This window comes from Mirounga leonina, unplaced genomic scaffold (assembly GCF_011800145.1).
Source record: "Mirounga leonina isolate KUSES-001 unplaced genomic scaffold, KU_Mleo_1.0 Mir_376, whole genome shotgun sequence".
Taxonomy (NCBI): domain Eukaryota; kingdom Metazoa; phylum Chordata; class Mammalia; order Carnivora; family Phocidae; genus Mirounga; species Mirounga leonina.
In genome coordinates this window covers 7,580,755-7,598,516 of record NW_023270718.1, presented here as the reverse complement: position 1 = coordinate 7,598,516, position 17,762 = coordinate 7,580,755, and the positions used below count along the sequence as shown (strand labels likewise).

At 39.7% G+C, this 17,762-nt stretch overlaps 1 protein-coding gene across 3 annotated transcripts in view; it reads left to right on the top strand.

Moving 5' to 3' along the window:
* Window positions 1-17,762, top strand: part of LOC117997798 (putative protein ZNF720) — a 166,431-nt gene that overhangs the window by 88,048 nt on the left and 60,621 nt on the right. Inside the window, exon 6 of one of the 3 annotated variants that reach the window (XM_034986199.1) lies at window positions 12,176-16,067. The exons of the other annotated variants lie outside the window; for them this stretch is intronic. Within the exon in view, the coding sequence (XP_034842090.1) occupies window positions 12,176-13,818 (1,643 nt within the window). The 3' untranslated portion in view covers window positions 13,819-16,067. Of the gene's footprint in view, window positions 1-12,175; window positions 16,068-17,762 lie in introns of those variants that run through there. 3 annotated transcript variants of the gene reach the window in all.

Below are 17,762 nucleotides of genomic sequence, written 5' to 3'. Positions count from 1 at the left end.
CCGGGGAACAAGAGGAAAGAGAATCCAAGCACAGGTCACCTTCTGGAAGGGCATTTGACCTGCGTGCCTCATGTTCATGTGTAGGGTGTCCAGGTTCAAACCCTGACTCTACCAATATTGAAATGATCACTATACCTTCTTTTAACTATTTTTGTCAATAAGAGGAGAATAATATTAGCAGGAATACATTAAGATAGATAAAGCATTAATAACCATGGGACATACATGGTACGTACTATGCAAAGGAATGTGTGAGACTTCAGTAAATATTTTTGAATGTAGTTTTCATGAAAAAGGTAGCCCAGAAGTCACGTTTCATGCTGAATCCTCTCTGTTGGAATGTAAATACTGAGCCTTGGAATAGAACCAAATAGCCTGTGTGCATTTGAAAATTGGAAAGATTTCTCTGGTCCAGATTTTTCTTGGAATCCTTCTTCTTATGTTCACAGAGGGCAGACATGTGTCCATTGGGTACTGTGGGCTCCTGCGTGTTTTCCAAGCCAATGCTTGCAAGTCCCTAATCAGGTGGGACCATGGATTATGCTCAAACATTTGGCAGGACTGAAGGCCATTCTCTGTTGCTGGGCAGTACCATAGGCTAGGCTCAGAGACTGCCCCAGGTCACTGTTCAAGCTCCCTGCTCATGCAGAGAGAGGTTATGCTCAACACTTGGGCAATGCTGCTGGCTTGGCTCTCTCTCCCGTAGGCATGTGACGTAGGCTCTGCGGTTGCCCAGGATTGCTGGGGCGGGGGTGACTAGAGGCTATGCTCAGCAGTGGGAAGGGACTTCCAATTTGCATACTTGCTCAGATAGAGCCCAAGAATGTCCTCCATGCTCTAGTTCACCCTGTTGGCTGGAGACCCAAGTCAGGCCCAGCTGCTGACAAATTTCCTTAACCAGGTGGGTTCATCTCTGTTCTGCAAGTGGGCAGTCACTGTGATCTCTGATTGGGTGTCGCTGCAAGGTGGACTGTAGTCTGGTCTGTCAGTGTTTTAAGATCTGAGCACTGGTTGCTGTAAGCCCTACCCACCTTTCCATGCCTCTATGATCCCCAGTGGTCCAGCACCACAGATTCCTCCAGGAATCCCCATGAGGCCAGACATAGGTGGGCCTCCCAGGAAGCAGCTTGCCATTTGGAGAATGCTGGATGCCCACCACCCTCTTTTTCTTGGTGGAGGAATTAATAGTTCCAGGTGGTGAGTCATGGTAGGGAACTGTGCTGGCCTGAGGCCAGGGGTGGGGGCGGGGGAAGTAGGTGCATTGTGGTCAATGTGAAATTAACCCTTAATTAACCTAAATTAACCTCTTAACCCTTCTAATGCTGTGCTTGTTGATCTCTGTGGTCCAGGGGGTGTTTCAGCCTCACACCTCAGTACTGAGATTTATCCAGCGATGTTTTATGTGAATAGTTGGTACTTGAGCTTATTATGAGAAGTACTGATGTGGCAACTACGTATTTGAGCTTTTTTTTTTTTAAGAGAAGGTGAGAGACATGTGGGAGAGGCAAAGGGAGAGAGAGTGAATCCCAAGCAGGCTCCATGCCCATCATGGAACTGGATATGGGGCTCAATCTCACAACCCTGAGATCATGACTTGCGCGGAAATTAAAGTTTAGACACTTACCTGACTGAGCCACTCAGGAGCCTCTGTTTCACCATCTTGGTGATGTCAACCCTTTGTGATGATTATGTTAATCTCTCATGAGCTAAAAATAAATTTTTCCCTATATACATGTATTTATATGTCTATATTTTTATATATGTGTGTGTATAAATATGCACACACATATAGATTATGTTATCTTCCAATTTGAATATTGAAATGCTGTATATTTAGATATTGAAAAATATCACTATGAATTACAGTGACAAACCCCGTTAGTGTTGAGGATTTTAATATATGATATTTATATTGCCATACCAGTTGTTTGATTGGTTACCACTATATGGGGTGTTTTTATTTGTTTCTTTTTTCCAGTTCTTTCCTCCTGTGTTCGTTATGGCTTTAGGAAAATTCCAGTGGAATATATTCAAGCAAAGTTTAGTGTTACCAGGAACATTTGGTTTATTTATGTTTAATATTCTAATGAAGATAGTGGGGTTTTTATTTACCAAGTTTTTTATGCTTATCCTTACACCCTATTTTTTCATTATTTGTTTGCTATGTTGTCCTGTGTGTATTTGAAGAAAATAATTATACATTTCATTCTTTTTCTGTGAACTTTGTATACTCAGGACTATATTGCTTCAGCTAGAAATGAAAGCAAGCTTTAGAAAAAAAGGCTTTTTAAATATAGTCACAGTGTGAAATTACATCCTTTTAATTTCAACTTGTCAGTATATGTACATTGTGATACTTATCTATTTACTTACCTGTTTTTTGATAGTGCGTGCTTTTTTTAAAAGTAAATATGTGGAAATCATAAGTAAACAGCTCAGGGGAATTACACAAACTGATTACATCTGTATAAGCCACTGAGATCAAGAAACAGAATATTATTTGTCCTCTAAAATTCCCTTTGAGCTCTTCAGTAACTTTCCCCAAAGCTCAGCACTCTTTTAACATGTAAGGCAAGAGATTGCTGTCCCCGTATTTGTACTTAATATAAAAGTTTAGGCAACAGGAGCTCTTTTGTATTTGGCTTTTTTTCTTTCCATCTATTGTTTGAATTTATCTGTATTCCTGCATGATACTGTGCATCATTCATTAGAATGGATCTATCCAATTCCATTGTGAATATCAAATGACTGCATCATTCTACTGTTACTGGACAGGGGGATGGTTCTCAGTGTAGGACTATCATGAACAGTACTGGCATGTAAAATTGGTAATTTGTCTTTTAGTGAAACATGTACAAATGTCTGCTGCCCATATATGTGGGAGTGCATTGTTGGTAAATATGTTTAGATATGTTCACCTTTTAGAGATACTACCAAACACTTTGCAAAAATTTTGTACCAATCTTCACACACACCAGCAGTGTATGGGTTTCTGGTTTATCCACAGATTTTCTGAGACTTGGTAGTTTATGTCATTTTCACAATCAGCTTCTGGTTGCTATGTGATGTTACCAAGTGGTGGTTTTATTTGCTTTTTTGTTGTTGTTCTTGTTTCCTGTTAGTATGGAATTAGGTTAACCTTTGGATAGTCTCCTTTTCGAAGTGTCTAGTTAGTTGTCCCTTTTTACTGTCGTGATTTTTTTTTTTAAGAGTTACTTATTTTTTAGACAGAGACAAAGTGGGAGGGACAGAGGGAGAGAGAATCTGAAGAAGACTCCACGCTGAGCATGGAGCTTGACGTGGGACTCGATCTCATGAGCCTGAGATCATGACCTGAGCCGAAACCAAGAGTCCCACACTTAAGGGACCATGCCACCCAGGGACCCCAATTGTTGTGATATCTTTTTCTTTAGGCTTTGTAGTTATATATGTATACTGAGAATGAGTCCTTTGTCTTCTTTCTTACTCTACCTGTATTTTTATCTTTAGAGATTGTGATTCAGAGAAGTTCTTATATTTTTTTAAGATTTATTTATTTATTTGAGAGAGAAAGAGTGCGTGCACGGGGAAAGGACCAACGGAAAGGGAGAGAATCACAAGCAGACTCCAGCCAAGCCTGGATCTGGATGCGGGGCTCTATCTCATGACCCAAGCTGAAATCAAGAGTTGGACGCTTAACTGACTGAGCTCCCAGGTGCCCTGAGTTCTTAATTTTAATGTAATCCAATTTTTCATTTCACCCTTAATGGTTAGTGATTTTTCTCATTTTTAGAAATCTTCTCTCATACCAAGACCACAGAGATAGAATCCTTTGTGTTTTTCTAAAAAAAAAATCATTATCTTTACAATTTCAATCAGAAATCTATGAAAAATCAGTATGTTGCATGGTTTGTGTAGTAAATTGAAGTTTTATATTCTTTTTTCCCCATCCAATTTGAGAACAAATTGACATGTATTCTGAAAACGTTCTATTGTGCTTTCTTTTCATTTGCTTGCACAACTCTTCACATGCATTAACATCACCACAGTCTTGGAGCAGACTTCTGTGATCTGTCTCCATCTTTTCCTGTCTCTAGTGATGTTTAGCCATCTCCCAGGACCATACACACAATGTCAGTTTTGATGTCATGCACCCCTTTGCTCTGATGAATGATTATTCCTATTTCCCATAGCAGAATGGCCTCCAGAGGCTTGGCAGTAGCAAAAATTTACTTGTTATAGATTGTAGCTGGAATCTTGGCAACCTGATAGCTGGTTTACCATTACCTCTCTCCTTACTTCACTGGAGGTAAAGTTCTACAGGTTTTATTGCCAGACACAGGAGTATAGTGAACTCATTGGTCATTGTCTCTAAAGGAGTCCCACCCACAGTGACAGATTTTGGGTGAAAGTGTTTCTGCCACGGTTCTAGATACACACTTATTTGGTATGTTTACGGAGTGGCCAGGGGTGTGTTCCCTGTGGTACAATGTGTGCCTTGGGTGTCTTCCAGACCATTAAGATTAGCTGCTTGTTAGAAGGAGCTTAACGTAGAAGCTTCCAGGTACGTTGAATTTTTCATTTTCTTCTGTCACTGCCAAATAGGCAGCAAAACAGCATACAGGAAAATGAATTTTGGATACTGTCGTGAATAGCAGAAGAAAGTCATACATTTGGAGTGTACAGCATTTTTATTCCTTGAAATCATGGTGTGAGCTCATGATCTGGATCAGAGGTTCCTCGATTTTCATCCAGTAGAGGCACACATAGTAGGTGAAGTGTATCCATAGGATCGTTTCCTCCAGATCTTCACCTATGTTCAGGGCCACCCAAAGTATTTTTTTCCATGTGACCACCTCTGTTTTACTTTACACCATCTCGCTCATCTTTTAGGCCTGTGCTTTAATATTCTCCCAATAATGGTTGACAAACCCCTCTGCCCGAATCCTGTGCCCTAATTTCTATGTGTTTTCCATTGTTCAGTCCTTTTACTGTAATAATCCATGATTCCAGTGTATCCATTATGTACTTTGCCTGGGTAAGGAGTACCATATCCTCTCATCCTGTACATACCTCTCGTACCTGTAAGGTGTAAGCTTTCACACAGTTTAGTGTTTATTTACCTATGTCCCTTAGAAAGCTCACTATAGAAATTTAAGGTAGACCCTCAGGGGTATTCGGATTTCTTCACCTGGTTGAATGCAAGACACATGGTGACATTGCAGAAGTGAATGATACAGCTCACCTGATTCTTCTGTGTGTTTCATTCTTTTGCTGATCATAGCCTTGGAAAACGTTTCTTTTTTCTTTTTTTTTTTTTTTAAAGATTTTATTTATTTGACAGAGAGATACACAGCGAGAGAGGAAACACAAGCAGGGGGAGTGGGAGAGGGAGAAGCAGGCTTCCCGCGGAGCAGGGAGCCCGATGCGGGGCTCGATCCCAGGACCCTGGGATCATGACCTGAGCCGAAGGCAGACGCGTAACGACTGAGCCACCCAGGCGCCCCTGGAAAACGTTTCTTGATGCAAACTGAATAGATGTTATCCCAGATCCTGTGTCAGATTAATGAATGTTTAATGAGGTGGTGTACACATGGGAAAATTAGGCAAGAGCTATGCCAGGGTCAAAGTCACTGGTAGATATTGTTGGGAGATGATTCTCTATGGTTTTAAGTTTCTCCATGTGTTACGGATGGAGGCACTGAAAAAAAAATTTTTTTTAAAAGATTTTATTTATTTGAGAGAGAGAATGAGATAGAGCACGAGAAGGGGGAGGGTCGGAGGGAGATGCAGACTCCCCACTGAGCAGGGAGTCCGATGCGGGACTCGATCCCGGGACTCCAGGATCATGACCTGGACGAAGGCAGTTGCTTAACCAACTGAGCCACCCAGGCGCCTGGCACTGAAAATTTTTATTCTAATTGTCATTCCATTGATGCTTGTGTATAAAAAGGCTTTGGACTATAGTGACAGTATCTGACTTTTGGGTAGAGGACAGATTTGTTTATTGTACGAGAAAATATGTCTCTTTTCATGACAAAAGTTTGGACAGATATGCTAGATGTTCCTCTAAGATATTGGGGTTTCCTATGCTCAGAGTCTCACAGATAGGACACAAACCCACTGCACGTGCAGCATCTACCTGTAGGAAGTGTGGGTGGGAGGCTGGCAAGTGAAATTAGTGTGATCAAAATGATGATGTTTGCTGAGTCAGGAGCCATAAGATGCTTGGACTTTGATCTAGGAGTCTCCTGTCTTCTGCCAGCACTGGAAAATTGTTAGAGTCCAACTAGTTATATTACGGAATGTGTGTAGTCATGGAATTTTTATAGTTCTCAGGGTTGTTGATGGACTTCATTCAAAAGAAAGAAATACAGGTATACATTTATTTATTTATTGGTTCAACTACTTTCTTCAGAATTTGCATGTAAAGAAAGCTAATCCTAGGTATTCATGGTAGGATTTAGATTTAGGAATGCAAATTTATAAATAACACAATGGATAAAATGTAAATTGTGGAGGAGAGTGTGTGTAGCCGGTTGGAGAAGTAAATAGGAGGACATGGGAAAGCCTAGAGTCCCCACAGGCTGAGCAACCCGGGAGGTAAATGGAAGAACAGTAATTTTTGTTAGAGCTTCTTAAATTGTTTTTCCCACAAGGTGCTCTCTCTCATTTCTCAACCATTAACATGTATGTAATAATGGCCACATGTCTCATGAAGGCTTTTCTGTATAAGTGAATTCTTTTGGGGATATTGGAAAGGGCAACTGATTTTCCTGGCTGTGTTGATTTTAGGCAAAGTCAATTTTTAGGAGGAGGCTCGCATGGGAAACAGAAGAGATTAAGTACCCTGAAGCAGTGGGCATTAGTAAAAGTATAGGGAAAACTTGGTACTTTTAAAGACTATGGAATCTGTGCGGTCCATGCTAAGAAATCCACTGTTGCCCCAGAAGCAGATTGTTCCTGTATTACTTGTCAAAGTGGGAGCTATTTCCAAGAATATGTTTGGCATGGCGACTGGAAGAAGGAGAAGTAAAAGGAGCCCCAGGGAGGAGTGGCGGATCCTGTTCACCCTGCAGGAGTGACATTAGGTTGAATGAAAAGTGAAGGGAGGGAAGGACTCCAGGCCCACCTCTTTGGTCCTCTTCCCTACGTTGAGGGACTCTTTGTTCATCTTCTCTGATGCAGACCTGGAATTTTGTGTAGAGCATACATTCTCAAGGTTTGACTGCCCGGAACTGGTAGGGTGCTTCAGATTACAGAAGTATTTTTTGTTTTGGTTTTAAGTATATTTAGTGCTCTTCATTGAACTGAAGCTGGATTCCATGCAGCCTTGATTCAGTCTCTTGGTTCCCATGTGAGGTGAGCCTCCTCCTCCTTTTTCTCCACCACCTAGAAAGGAATCATTTTTATCACTCTTTGGTTAAACCTGAGAGATAAATGAGGTAAGGCCTTGAGCCATAGATTCAGCCCTGGTGTTAAATGAACTTTGCCTATTCTTCTTCCACTTGACTAGATCAATGACTTTGTGTTTGTTTGTTTGTTTGTTTGTTTGTTTGTTTGTCTTAAAGGTTTATTTATTTATTAGAGATCAGGGGGAGGTGCAGAGTTAAAAGCAGACTCCCTGCTGAGCCCAGAGCCCTATGCGGGGTTCCACATGGGGTTTCACCGGGTGCTCAATTCCAGGACCCTGACTTCAGGACCTGAGCTGAAGTCAGTCTCTTAACCAAGTTAGGCACCCAGGCGCTCCTAGATCATTCACGTTTGTACACAGATGTACCTTGCTATGGGCCCTCGCAGGTTAGAATAGAAGAACATCATCCTTGAGAGACAAAAATTGGAGAGGACATCGGTCAACATGAGGACTAGGACTTGTATCAAAACTCCCAGTCCATCTGTGTTCCAGGGGAGAAATCCCACAGTGTTTGAGGAACCCTTGAGGACATTATGAAGTGAGGGCAGGGTACCTACAGGAGATGAGTGTTCCACGATTCTTGTACATCGGTTAACCTCCCATGTCTGGGTCTCTGGAAAAGCCTCTCTGATTGAGCTGATCAAAATGCAGAGGAGCCCGTGAAAGCCTGTGATCACGCACGAAAGACATAGTTTACATATACTATTCCAGATTACAGTGTCTGGGTCCTATATGTGACTTGATATTTGAATAAAATGGATGTTTTCAGGTTTCCATTTAGATTATGATTTACTTAGTTGTTGTTTTAGACATTTATTTCTTAGCACTTGTTATGCTTCCTTTGAAGAACCTTAGGCACCTGACACCAGTGTGACCCATTACAGGTTCATGCACTTCATTTCCGCTGTCCTGTATGTCACATTCCTCCGCTATAAGATTAGTAATTTTTCTCAGTTATCATCACATACCTTGGGAGGATTTACTGAAAGACGTGCATAAATCATCTCATTTAATCTGGAAACTCCCTTCTGTTTCACTTTGTAGTCTGCTTTCAAAGTGAAGTCTCTCTCCTGAGACCAACTCTTCCTTAGCATTTCTCTGTTGCTCTGTAGAAGGAAAGCATGCATCATCTATGTTCCACTGCCCTAAAATTTTAAAATATAACTCGGCACAAAGGTAAATGAGCAAAAACTTTCAATACTATAAGAGACTCCAAAACAATAGGTATTTCATTTCTATCATTGTGTGTTTGTCTCTGTGGTGTGTTTGCAAGACACAAAACCCTTCATCCACAAATAGATTTGTAAATTTTATGCCCCTGAAGACATTTCTTAGATTCAAGGACAATAAAAACATTTTGATCTATCATTTTTATTCTTTTTATTTTTATTTGTAATTTTTTCTGTGTTATGTTTTAGCCTTACCTCTTTTAGTTGATATGTTCTGTGATTTAATCATGTTTGCATTCCCATTGTCACTTTGCAACCTACTGTGAACCTTCTTTTAGAGGTGCCTCTGTATACTGGTCTCTGTTCCTCTTACACGAATTCAACGTCAGACAATCTGGGTAAAACTCAGGCTCTACTATTACTGAAGTTTTGCCAAGATATTTTTTTGAAAGATGAACAGTTCTACTCTTCACATAGGTTAGTGTGGATTCATGGGTGAATTTTTGAAAAAATGTTAGAATGTTACATAGTGGGTAGTATATGTTCAAGAAGAATTGTTTCTGTTCTTGATGTTAGAAGTTGTAATTTCTACAATATCCTCTAAGTTCAAAATCATTCATGATTTCCTCTATTTTTTTTTTAATTTAATATTGTGGCTCTTGAACTAAGATGTTGGCATCACTTGCTAGCTTGTGGGGAATATGGAAACTCAGACCCAACCTAGAAATCCAAATTAGAATATGAATTTTAACAAGATCTTCAGTTAATTGTCATACACATTAACACACTCTCCCATTAGTCTATCCCTATCTTTATAGTTCATTATTTTGTTAACTGTGTCTTTGTAATATGTTTTAAATCAGGAACTGAGGTGCCACCAATGAACTCTTCATTTTCAAGATTGTTCTGGGTATGTGTTATCCTGTGACATCCATATGAATGTTAGGAGGGGTTTTGTTCTTTCTGCCAAAATTGGCATTTGGATTTTGCTAGAGACTGCATTACTTTCAATGTTATGTTATTATTTATTCTGATCTGTATTTTGTTTATTTCTGATTTTTCTTTGTTACTTCCTTCCTCATCTAAATATCAGTGATGTTCCTTCTTTTCTAGTTCGTGGTGGTATAATATTAAGTTGCTTATTTGAACCTTTTTTTTTTTAAGATTTTATTTATTTATTTATTTATTTATTTATTTATTTATTTATTTATTTAAGACTTTATTTATTTGACAGATAGAGACACAGCGAGAGAGGGAACACAAGCAGGGGGAGTGGGAGAGGGAGAAGCAGGCTTCCCGCGGAGCAGGGAGCCCGATGCGGGGCTCGATCCCAGGACCCTGGGATCATGACCTGAGCCGAAGCCAGACGCTTAACGACTGAGCCACCCAGGCGCCCCAGTCCCAGATATTTATTTTATATAAAGGAACAGTGAGCATATTTCATAATTTCTGTGTTTATTATTATTATTTTTTTAAGATTTTATTTATTTATTTGACAGAGTTAGCGAGAGCAGGAAGACAAGCAGGGGGAGTGGGAGAGGGAGAAGCAGGCTTCCTGCCGAGCAGGGAGCCCGATGTGGGGCTCGATCCCAGGACCCTGGGATCATGACCTGAGCCGAAGGCAGACGCTTAAGGACTGAGCCACCCAGGCACCCCTGAACCTTTTTTCTTAAGCATTTAAGCATAAGAAAATTAAAAAATGGAATGTCTACTAGGGAAAATTGGCAGAAATAAACAATATAAGTGATGATAAAAAAATGAAAGAGCATAAAAATGAAAATAAGGATTCTATAGGGTTTTCTTTTTTTTTCTTTAAGATTTTATTTATTTATTTGACAGAGAGAGACACAGCGAGAGAGGAACACAAGCAGGGAGAGCAGGAGAGGGAGAAGCAGGCTTCCTGCGTAGCATGGAGCCCCATGCAGGGCTCAATCCCAGGACCCTGGGATCATGACTTGAGCCAAAGGCAGACGCTTAACAACTGAGCCACCTAGGTGCCCCTCTTTAGGGTTTTCTATTGATCATGTCATCTGTGAACAGAGATAGTTTTCTTTCTCTTTTCAATTGGATTCCTTTTATGTATTTTTTCTTGCCTAATTGTTTTGATTAGAATATCTAGTACTATGTTGATCTGGAAGTGAGGAAGTCTCTTTATTACCTTGTTTCTGATTATAGAGTTTTCAGTCTTTTACTATCAAATATGTTAGATATCTGCTTTTTGTACATATATGGCCTTTATTAGGTGGGGTTAGTTTCTTTCTATTCCTACTATTGAGTATTTTTAATCATGAAATGGTGTCCCGTATGCTCACATTCTTGTTCTACATGAATTAATATGATGCCATGTTTGATCTTCATCCTATTAATGTGCAATCTTAAGTTTGTAGATTTCGGCATATTGAAACACTTGAATTCCAGGAAGAATTCTCACTTGGTTATGTTGTAAAATAGGAAAATGTGCTTTTGATTCGGTCTGCTTCCTTTTATTGTGGCATTTACATGGCTATTCTTTAATTTAGCAATCTGTAGTTTTCTTTGCTTACAGTATCTTCCTTGGCTTTGTTAACATGGTAATTCTGCTGTCACAGAGTGTTGATAATTTCCCTTCTCTTCACCTCTTGGAAATGCTGGAGGGATTTGAAGTACTTTCTCATTAATTCTACTAATTCATTACTTTGAATTATCCAGTGAATTCATCTGGCACAGGACTTTTTCTTTGTCGGGCTTTTTTTTCCCCTTCTTTTTCAATCTACTCAGTAGTGAGAGATCAGGGTTTTCGTTTTGTTTTGTTTTAAATTCATGATGGAGTCAGGTAGGTTGTACTTTTTTAAAAAATTTATACACCTTGTTTGGTTATCTATCTCTGGGCATATAATTATCCATCATCACCTCTTTTTTTTTTTTTTTTTTTAAAGATTTTATTTATTTATTTGAGAGAGAATGGGAGACAGAAAGCATGAGAGGGGGGAGGGTCAGAGAGAGAAGCAGACTCCCCGCCAAGCAGGGAGCCCGATGCGGGACTCGATCCCGGGACTCCAGGATCATGACCTGAGCCGAAGGCAGTCGCTCAACCAACTGAGCCACCCAGGCGCCCCCATCATCACCTCTTATAATTTTTTTATTTCTATGGTATCGGTTATACTGTGTCTGCTTTCACTTCACTTCTGATTTTAGTTGGTCTTCTCTCTTTCATTCTTACTTGATTTAGTTAAAAGTATGTCAATGCTTTTGCTCTTTTCTGCAAACCAACTCTTCCTATTGTTGATATTTTTCTGTTTTTGCTATATCTTATTTTATTTGTATTTTAAGTTTAAATTTAGTTCCTGCTGCTAATTTTAGGCTCAATTGGTACTTTTCCTGATGTTTTAGGTATAGGAAAGTGATGTGTGCTCCACCATGACAAGATTACAGAACTGTATGTTAGGCTATGTTACGGGTATATGTCTGCAAGTTTATGTGTCCCTGGAGGAATGAAGTCCTGATGATTCCTTCTCGGCCGTCTTGCTGAAGTTCTCTGATTGATTTTATTTTTCCATATTAGAAGCTTTCATTATATTCATCTGAGAATAGTAAGTGGAATGATTTTACTTTTCTCTTATTCAATATCTTTCAGCTGTATCTTCACATGGCACCCAGAGTTTCCTGCCAAAGCTGTGCATAGAAGCTTCTTTCCAAAACGTGGCAGTGGGTAGATATAAACATAGTGCCCTTGACAATTTACACTTAATGATAGACTGGAAAAATGATGGGGAGAGTGAAGGGCATGAAAGATATCATGAAGGACATATCCAAACTGAGACAACTGTCCATAATACGAATCTCACTACCCCAAATGATGAAGGATATAAAACACTTTGGAAAACATCCCTTCTTAATCCTGCTTCTTCTGCAAAGCAGTTTGTTTCTCTAAGCAAGGGCTTAAATCAAATGGTCAAACATACGTATCTGGAGAACGAAAAGTTGGAAAATCTGGAAAGTTATCTAGTTCATGCTGAAAATAATTATTTGAACCATTTTGAAAGTAGGATTGGATTGACATTTGAGTCAAATATTTCTGAAAATCAGAGATTTAAAAATGAAGAACAAAGTGCTATGTGGGATCCATTTGAGAGGTCCTTCACCAAGGAGTTGACTCTACAAAATTACCAGAACATATTCAATGAAAACAGAATTGCTCAATGTAGCGAATCTGCAAAAAAATTTACCCAGTGTTCAAATGTTTATAAACCTGTGAGGACTCATTTTCCAGAGAACCATTTTAATTTTGATAAATTTGAGGAAGTCTTTTATCAAAGCTCCAACCTTATTATATATAAGAGTATCCCTTTGGGAGAGAATCCTTATAAATATAATGAATATGGGAAATCTGTTAACCAGTCCTCCAATGTTGGTGATTATCAGAGAATTCACATGGAAAAAAACTCATACAGATGTAATAAACCTGGGGACATGTTTAGCCAAGCATCAGGACTAAACATACATAACACAGCCGTTACTGGACAGAAAACTTACATTTGTGAAGAATGTGGCAAAGCCTTTGACTGGCACTCAACACTATCTCAACATCAACCAATGCCTACTAGAGAGAAACCTTACCAATGTAAAGAATGTGGCAAGGCCTTTAACCAGCTCTCAATGCTTACTCGACATCAGAGAATTCATACTGGAGAGAAACCTTACCAATGTGAAGAATGTGGCAAGGCCTTCAACCAGCACTCAAACCTTACTCAGCATCACAGAATTCATACTGGAGAGAAACCATACAAATGTAAAGAATGTGGCCAGGCCTTTAACCATCACTCAAGCCTCACTCAACATCACAGAATTCACAGTGGTGAAAAACCTTACATATGTAAAGAATGTGGCAAGGCCTTTAACCTGCATTCAAACCTTACTCAACATCACAGAATTCATACTGGAGAGAAACCTTACATATGTAAAGAATGTGGCAAGGCCTTTAACCGGCACTCATACCTTATTCGACATCACAGAATTCATACTGGAGAGAGACCTTACCAATGTAAAGAATGTGGCAAGGCCTTTAACCAGCACTCAAAGCTTACCGAACATCACAGAATTCATACTGGAGAGAGACCTTTCGTATGCAAAGAATGTGGAAAGGCCTTTAACCGGCACTCACACCTGACTCGACATCACAGAATTCATACTGGAGAGAGACCTTACATATGTAAGGAATGTGGCCATGCCTTTATCCAGCACTCACACCTGCGTCAACATCACAGAACTCATACTTGATGATGGAAACCATACCTAAGTAAAGAATATGGGAAGGCGTTTAATCACTGTTCAACCTTTACTCATTACCACAGAATTCATAGTGGAACAAACATTACAAATGTAAAAGAATGTGAGAAGACATTTAAAGACTACTCACCCCTTACTCCACATCAGAGAATTCATAGTGGAGAGGAATCATAAAGTTGTTAAGAATGTGGCAAGGCCTTTAAGCAATGTTAAACCCTGATTCCTGATCAGAGAATGTATGCTGGAGTGGATTTTGCAAATACAAAGAATTTGGCATTGCCTTTAATAAGAGGTCAAGCCTCATTCAACATCACAGAATTCATACTGGGGAAAAAGTTAGAAATGTAAAGAACATGGGAAACTTTTAAACTGCTCAACCCTTTTCTGTATCTCAGAGTTTATACTGAGGAGAAAGAGTGCTCACTTCGGCAGCACATTTACTGAGGAGAAAGATTACAATATAAGGAGTGTCGCAAGCCTCTAGATGGAATTCACAAATTGCTCAACATCTTAGTTATCATACAGGATAGAAACTGTAAAATGCAGACAAAGTTGCAGTGCCTTTAACTGGAATTCAGTCTATACTCAGTATCCCAAAATGCATCCTAGATTCAAACCCTAGAAACATAATGAATGAGGAAAGACCTTCATTTTAAATATTCACTGTAGCAAACACCAGAGAGTACATAAATGAGAGTAACTTGAAAGATGTAAATATTTAGAAATGTATGTAAGTGAACATCAAATGTCAGTATCACAGAAATCAAGTAGAAGGCAGTATAGGAATTAATCTATTCAGATGTTACATAAAAATATTCCTTATAAGGAATAATATAAAGTTAAACACTTAGTCTATGTGCTATTATGCTTCAAAGGTTTAAGTGGATGGATTTTTACATAAGTATAATTAATTTCAATATGTGCTTTTTTTTTCATTGATCCTATCTGGGATTTGTGACTAGCAAATATTAATGTATTTGTACTCTCAAATCATTTCATGAAATTCATTTATTCCTAGTGGGTGTGTGAAGTATGTGGCTGATTGTCACTGTATCAAAGATACGAGATGCCCTTCTTCATTTGTTGGGACTCACATATCTAATTGTCCATGGAAGAAGAAGGGCAATATAATATACAATATATGAAGAAAATCTAAATGGAGATGCTGTTTGCGGTTATAACATTAATGTCAGTGTTCATGAAAGAGGTGTTCAGAACAACATTCTTCTTTTATTAAAGCTAAAGAACTTCCTGGATATTATAAATAAAATATTTTACCATCTGGTTATTGAGGAAAAAGAGGTGGCAGTCCAGTAAAATACTGATGTATCCTTATAAAGCTATTGTTACAAGTAGAGAATGTCGGTTGATGTGGTTGAAATGAAGAGATCTCCACAGATATTAGAAAGAGGACAGCTAATTCTTCCCTAAAATGGTATATAATTATATGTACACAAATTATATACCAATTTTTTAAGAATGACCTCATGCCTGAAAATTATGGAAATCACTACTTCCACATCATTATATCCGCATATGAGTGCTTTTTAACATTTGGATTCTGTATTTTGAATAAGGATCGGAGTGCATTTGAAATTCATAACTTAGTTCATGTGTGGTCTTAATAAAACAATAATTGATTTTTAATGTATTACCATGGATGAGTAATGAATGAAGTGTTATCCTACCACCAATGTTAACCTATCTAAAGGTTGTAGGTAACTGATGGAATCTCACATATTTGGTAATGGAGTTGAATAATATACCTAGTCATCCATTTTTTAATTGTCCTTAACGTTTAAATAATGTGTGATTATTTTTACCCTAGTTTATCTATTGTATCATTTTCTCCTCTTAGGAAATAGTGGGATATTATCATGGACATATTACAGATTATATGGGGGTCTTATTGACAAGTACTCCATAATAATGCTACTTGGCATCCCCTTGGTGTAGGCAGTATTTTTGCAGGGGCCTTGAACTGACACCTGCCCTTCTCACTAGTGTGTTCTCTAGACAACACTCTGCGGAGTCACTTCTGTTCACATCCCCAGTCCACCCTCATGAGCAAACATGTCCCCTGACTACCTTGACTTTCCCTCATGTGTCCTGTAGAGAAGACAGACCCCCACAGAGCTTACCTAAACCTGTTTTAAGTTTGAATGACTCAATCTGGACTTAGTCTTGGGATGTTAAAGCACTGTACCATGGCCCCAAATAAAGGTATGTGCCCCACTTCATACGTGGGGGTGTTGTTTTGATTTTTCTATGAAGTAAGCATACACTCTTACTAATGCTCGGTGTGTAATAGATACCCTATAAGTAGGAGAAACATTCCAATAGGAGTGATACTATAGCCTCAAGTAAGAGGTAGAAAATACAGACGATGAAGAATTGGCATGAATTCTGCATATGGAGAGAGGATACCTTTCCTGAGTTGCACAACTGACTCCTTGGATTTAGAAAAATAACTTCTACTTCTTTTCCTAGTTATCTCCAGATCTCCAGTTCTATCCTCAGTTTTGTTTCCAGCTCTTTAGGCATCACAAACATTCTTCTTCGCTTGTGCTGTGGCTAGAGTTTCCTAAGTAAACACTGAATTGAGATTAGAGAAATGGAAGGCCAATGGGTATTCAGACATTTAACACTGGGTTGTAAAACACAATGATGGCACCATCCTTAGAGAGAAAGATAAGATCTATTAAAGAAAATGTGAGGGGCGCCTGGGCGGCTCAGTTGGTTAAGCGTCTGCCTTCCGCTCGGGTCATGATCCCAGGGTCCTGGGATTGAACCCCACGTCGGACTCCCTGCTCAGCAAGGAGTCTGCTTCTCTCTCTTTCTTGGCCTGTCTCCCTCCACATATGCAGTCTCTCTCTCTCAAATAAATAAAATCTTAAAAAAAAAATGTGAAGAACTCTTTCCAATGCGGGGAGGGAACCAGATAGAGGTGGTTCCCCTCTAGCCACTGCAAAGGCAAAGGCAGCTCTTGGTGTTGTCTTCTGATGAATAAATATAATGGACATAAGGCTTTGGCAAATGTGGGTTTCTGAAGCGTAGGGGGCTTCTGTGTTTTCATGATTTAATTGAATTCCTAGGTGTTACTGAGGACCAGATTCTTTTGGATGACGACGATGACTGTTGTTTGCCCAGTTCTAGATCAGTGGTAATTGATGGAGGAAGGATATTGGATGATGTAATCATTTGGGCGTAGCTTTAAAATATCACATGGTGGGGACGCCTGTGTGGCTCAGTCAAGCGTCTGCCTTCAGCTCAGGTCATGATCCCAGGGTCCTGGGATCGTATCCCGCATTGAGCTCTTCTCTCAGCGTGGAGCCTGCTTCTCCCTCTGTCTGCTCTGCCTGCCGCTTCCCCTGCTTGTGCTCTCTCTCTGATTAATTAATTAATTAAAAGTCTATAAAAAAATATCCCATGGTAGGGGCGCCTGGGTGGCTCAGTCGGTTGAGCGACTGCCTTCGGCTCAGGTCATGATCCTGGAGTCCCGGGATCGAGTCCCGCATCGGGCTCCCTGCTCGGCAGGGAGTCTGCTTCTCCCTCCGACCCTCCCCCCTCTCATGCTCTCTCTCTATCTCAAATAAACAAAACCCTTAAAAAAAAAATACCCCATGGTAAAGTAGGTTTGAGAGATGAAGAAGCCTTTTAGAGAGTTGTGTAGGCAGGATCAGCAAGGCATGTGTTGTGGGTGCACCCAAGTGCTGGTATCCCAGGTGTGTAACCCCAATCAAGTTTAGATCCACCGTAGATGGGTGGCATTGCGTGAAAGTTGATGCACTGCTCTGCAGGACCTTCTTCCCTTCAGTCAGCCCCATTGTGGGTATAGTCCCATTCTCTGGCTCTGTGCCATGGATTTCTCGGAGGAGCGGTTCAGCAGTCAGTGGTGGTGAGCATTTCTGTTCAAACATTCAGGCCCAAGTATT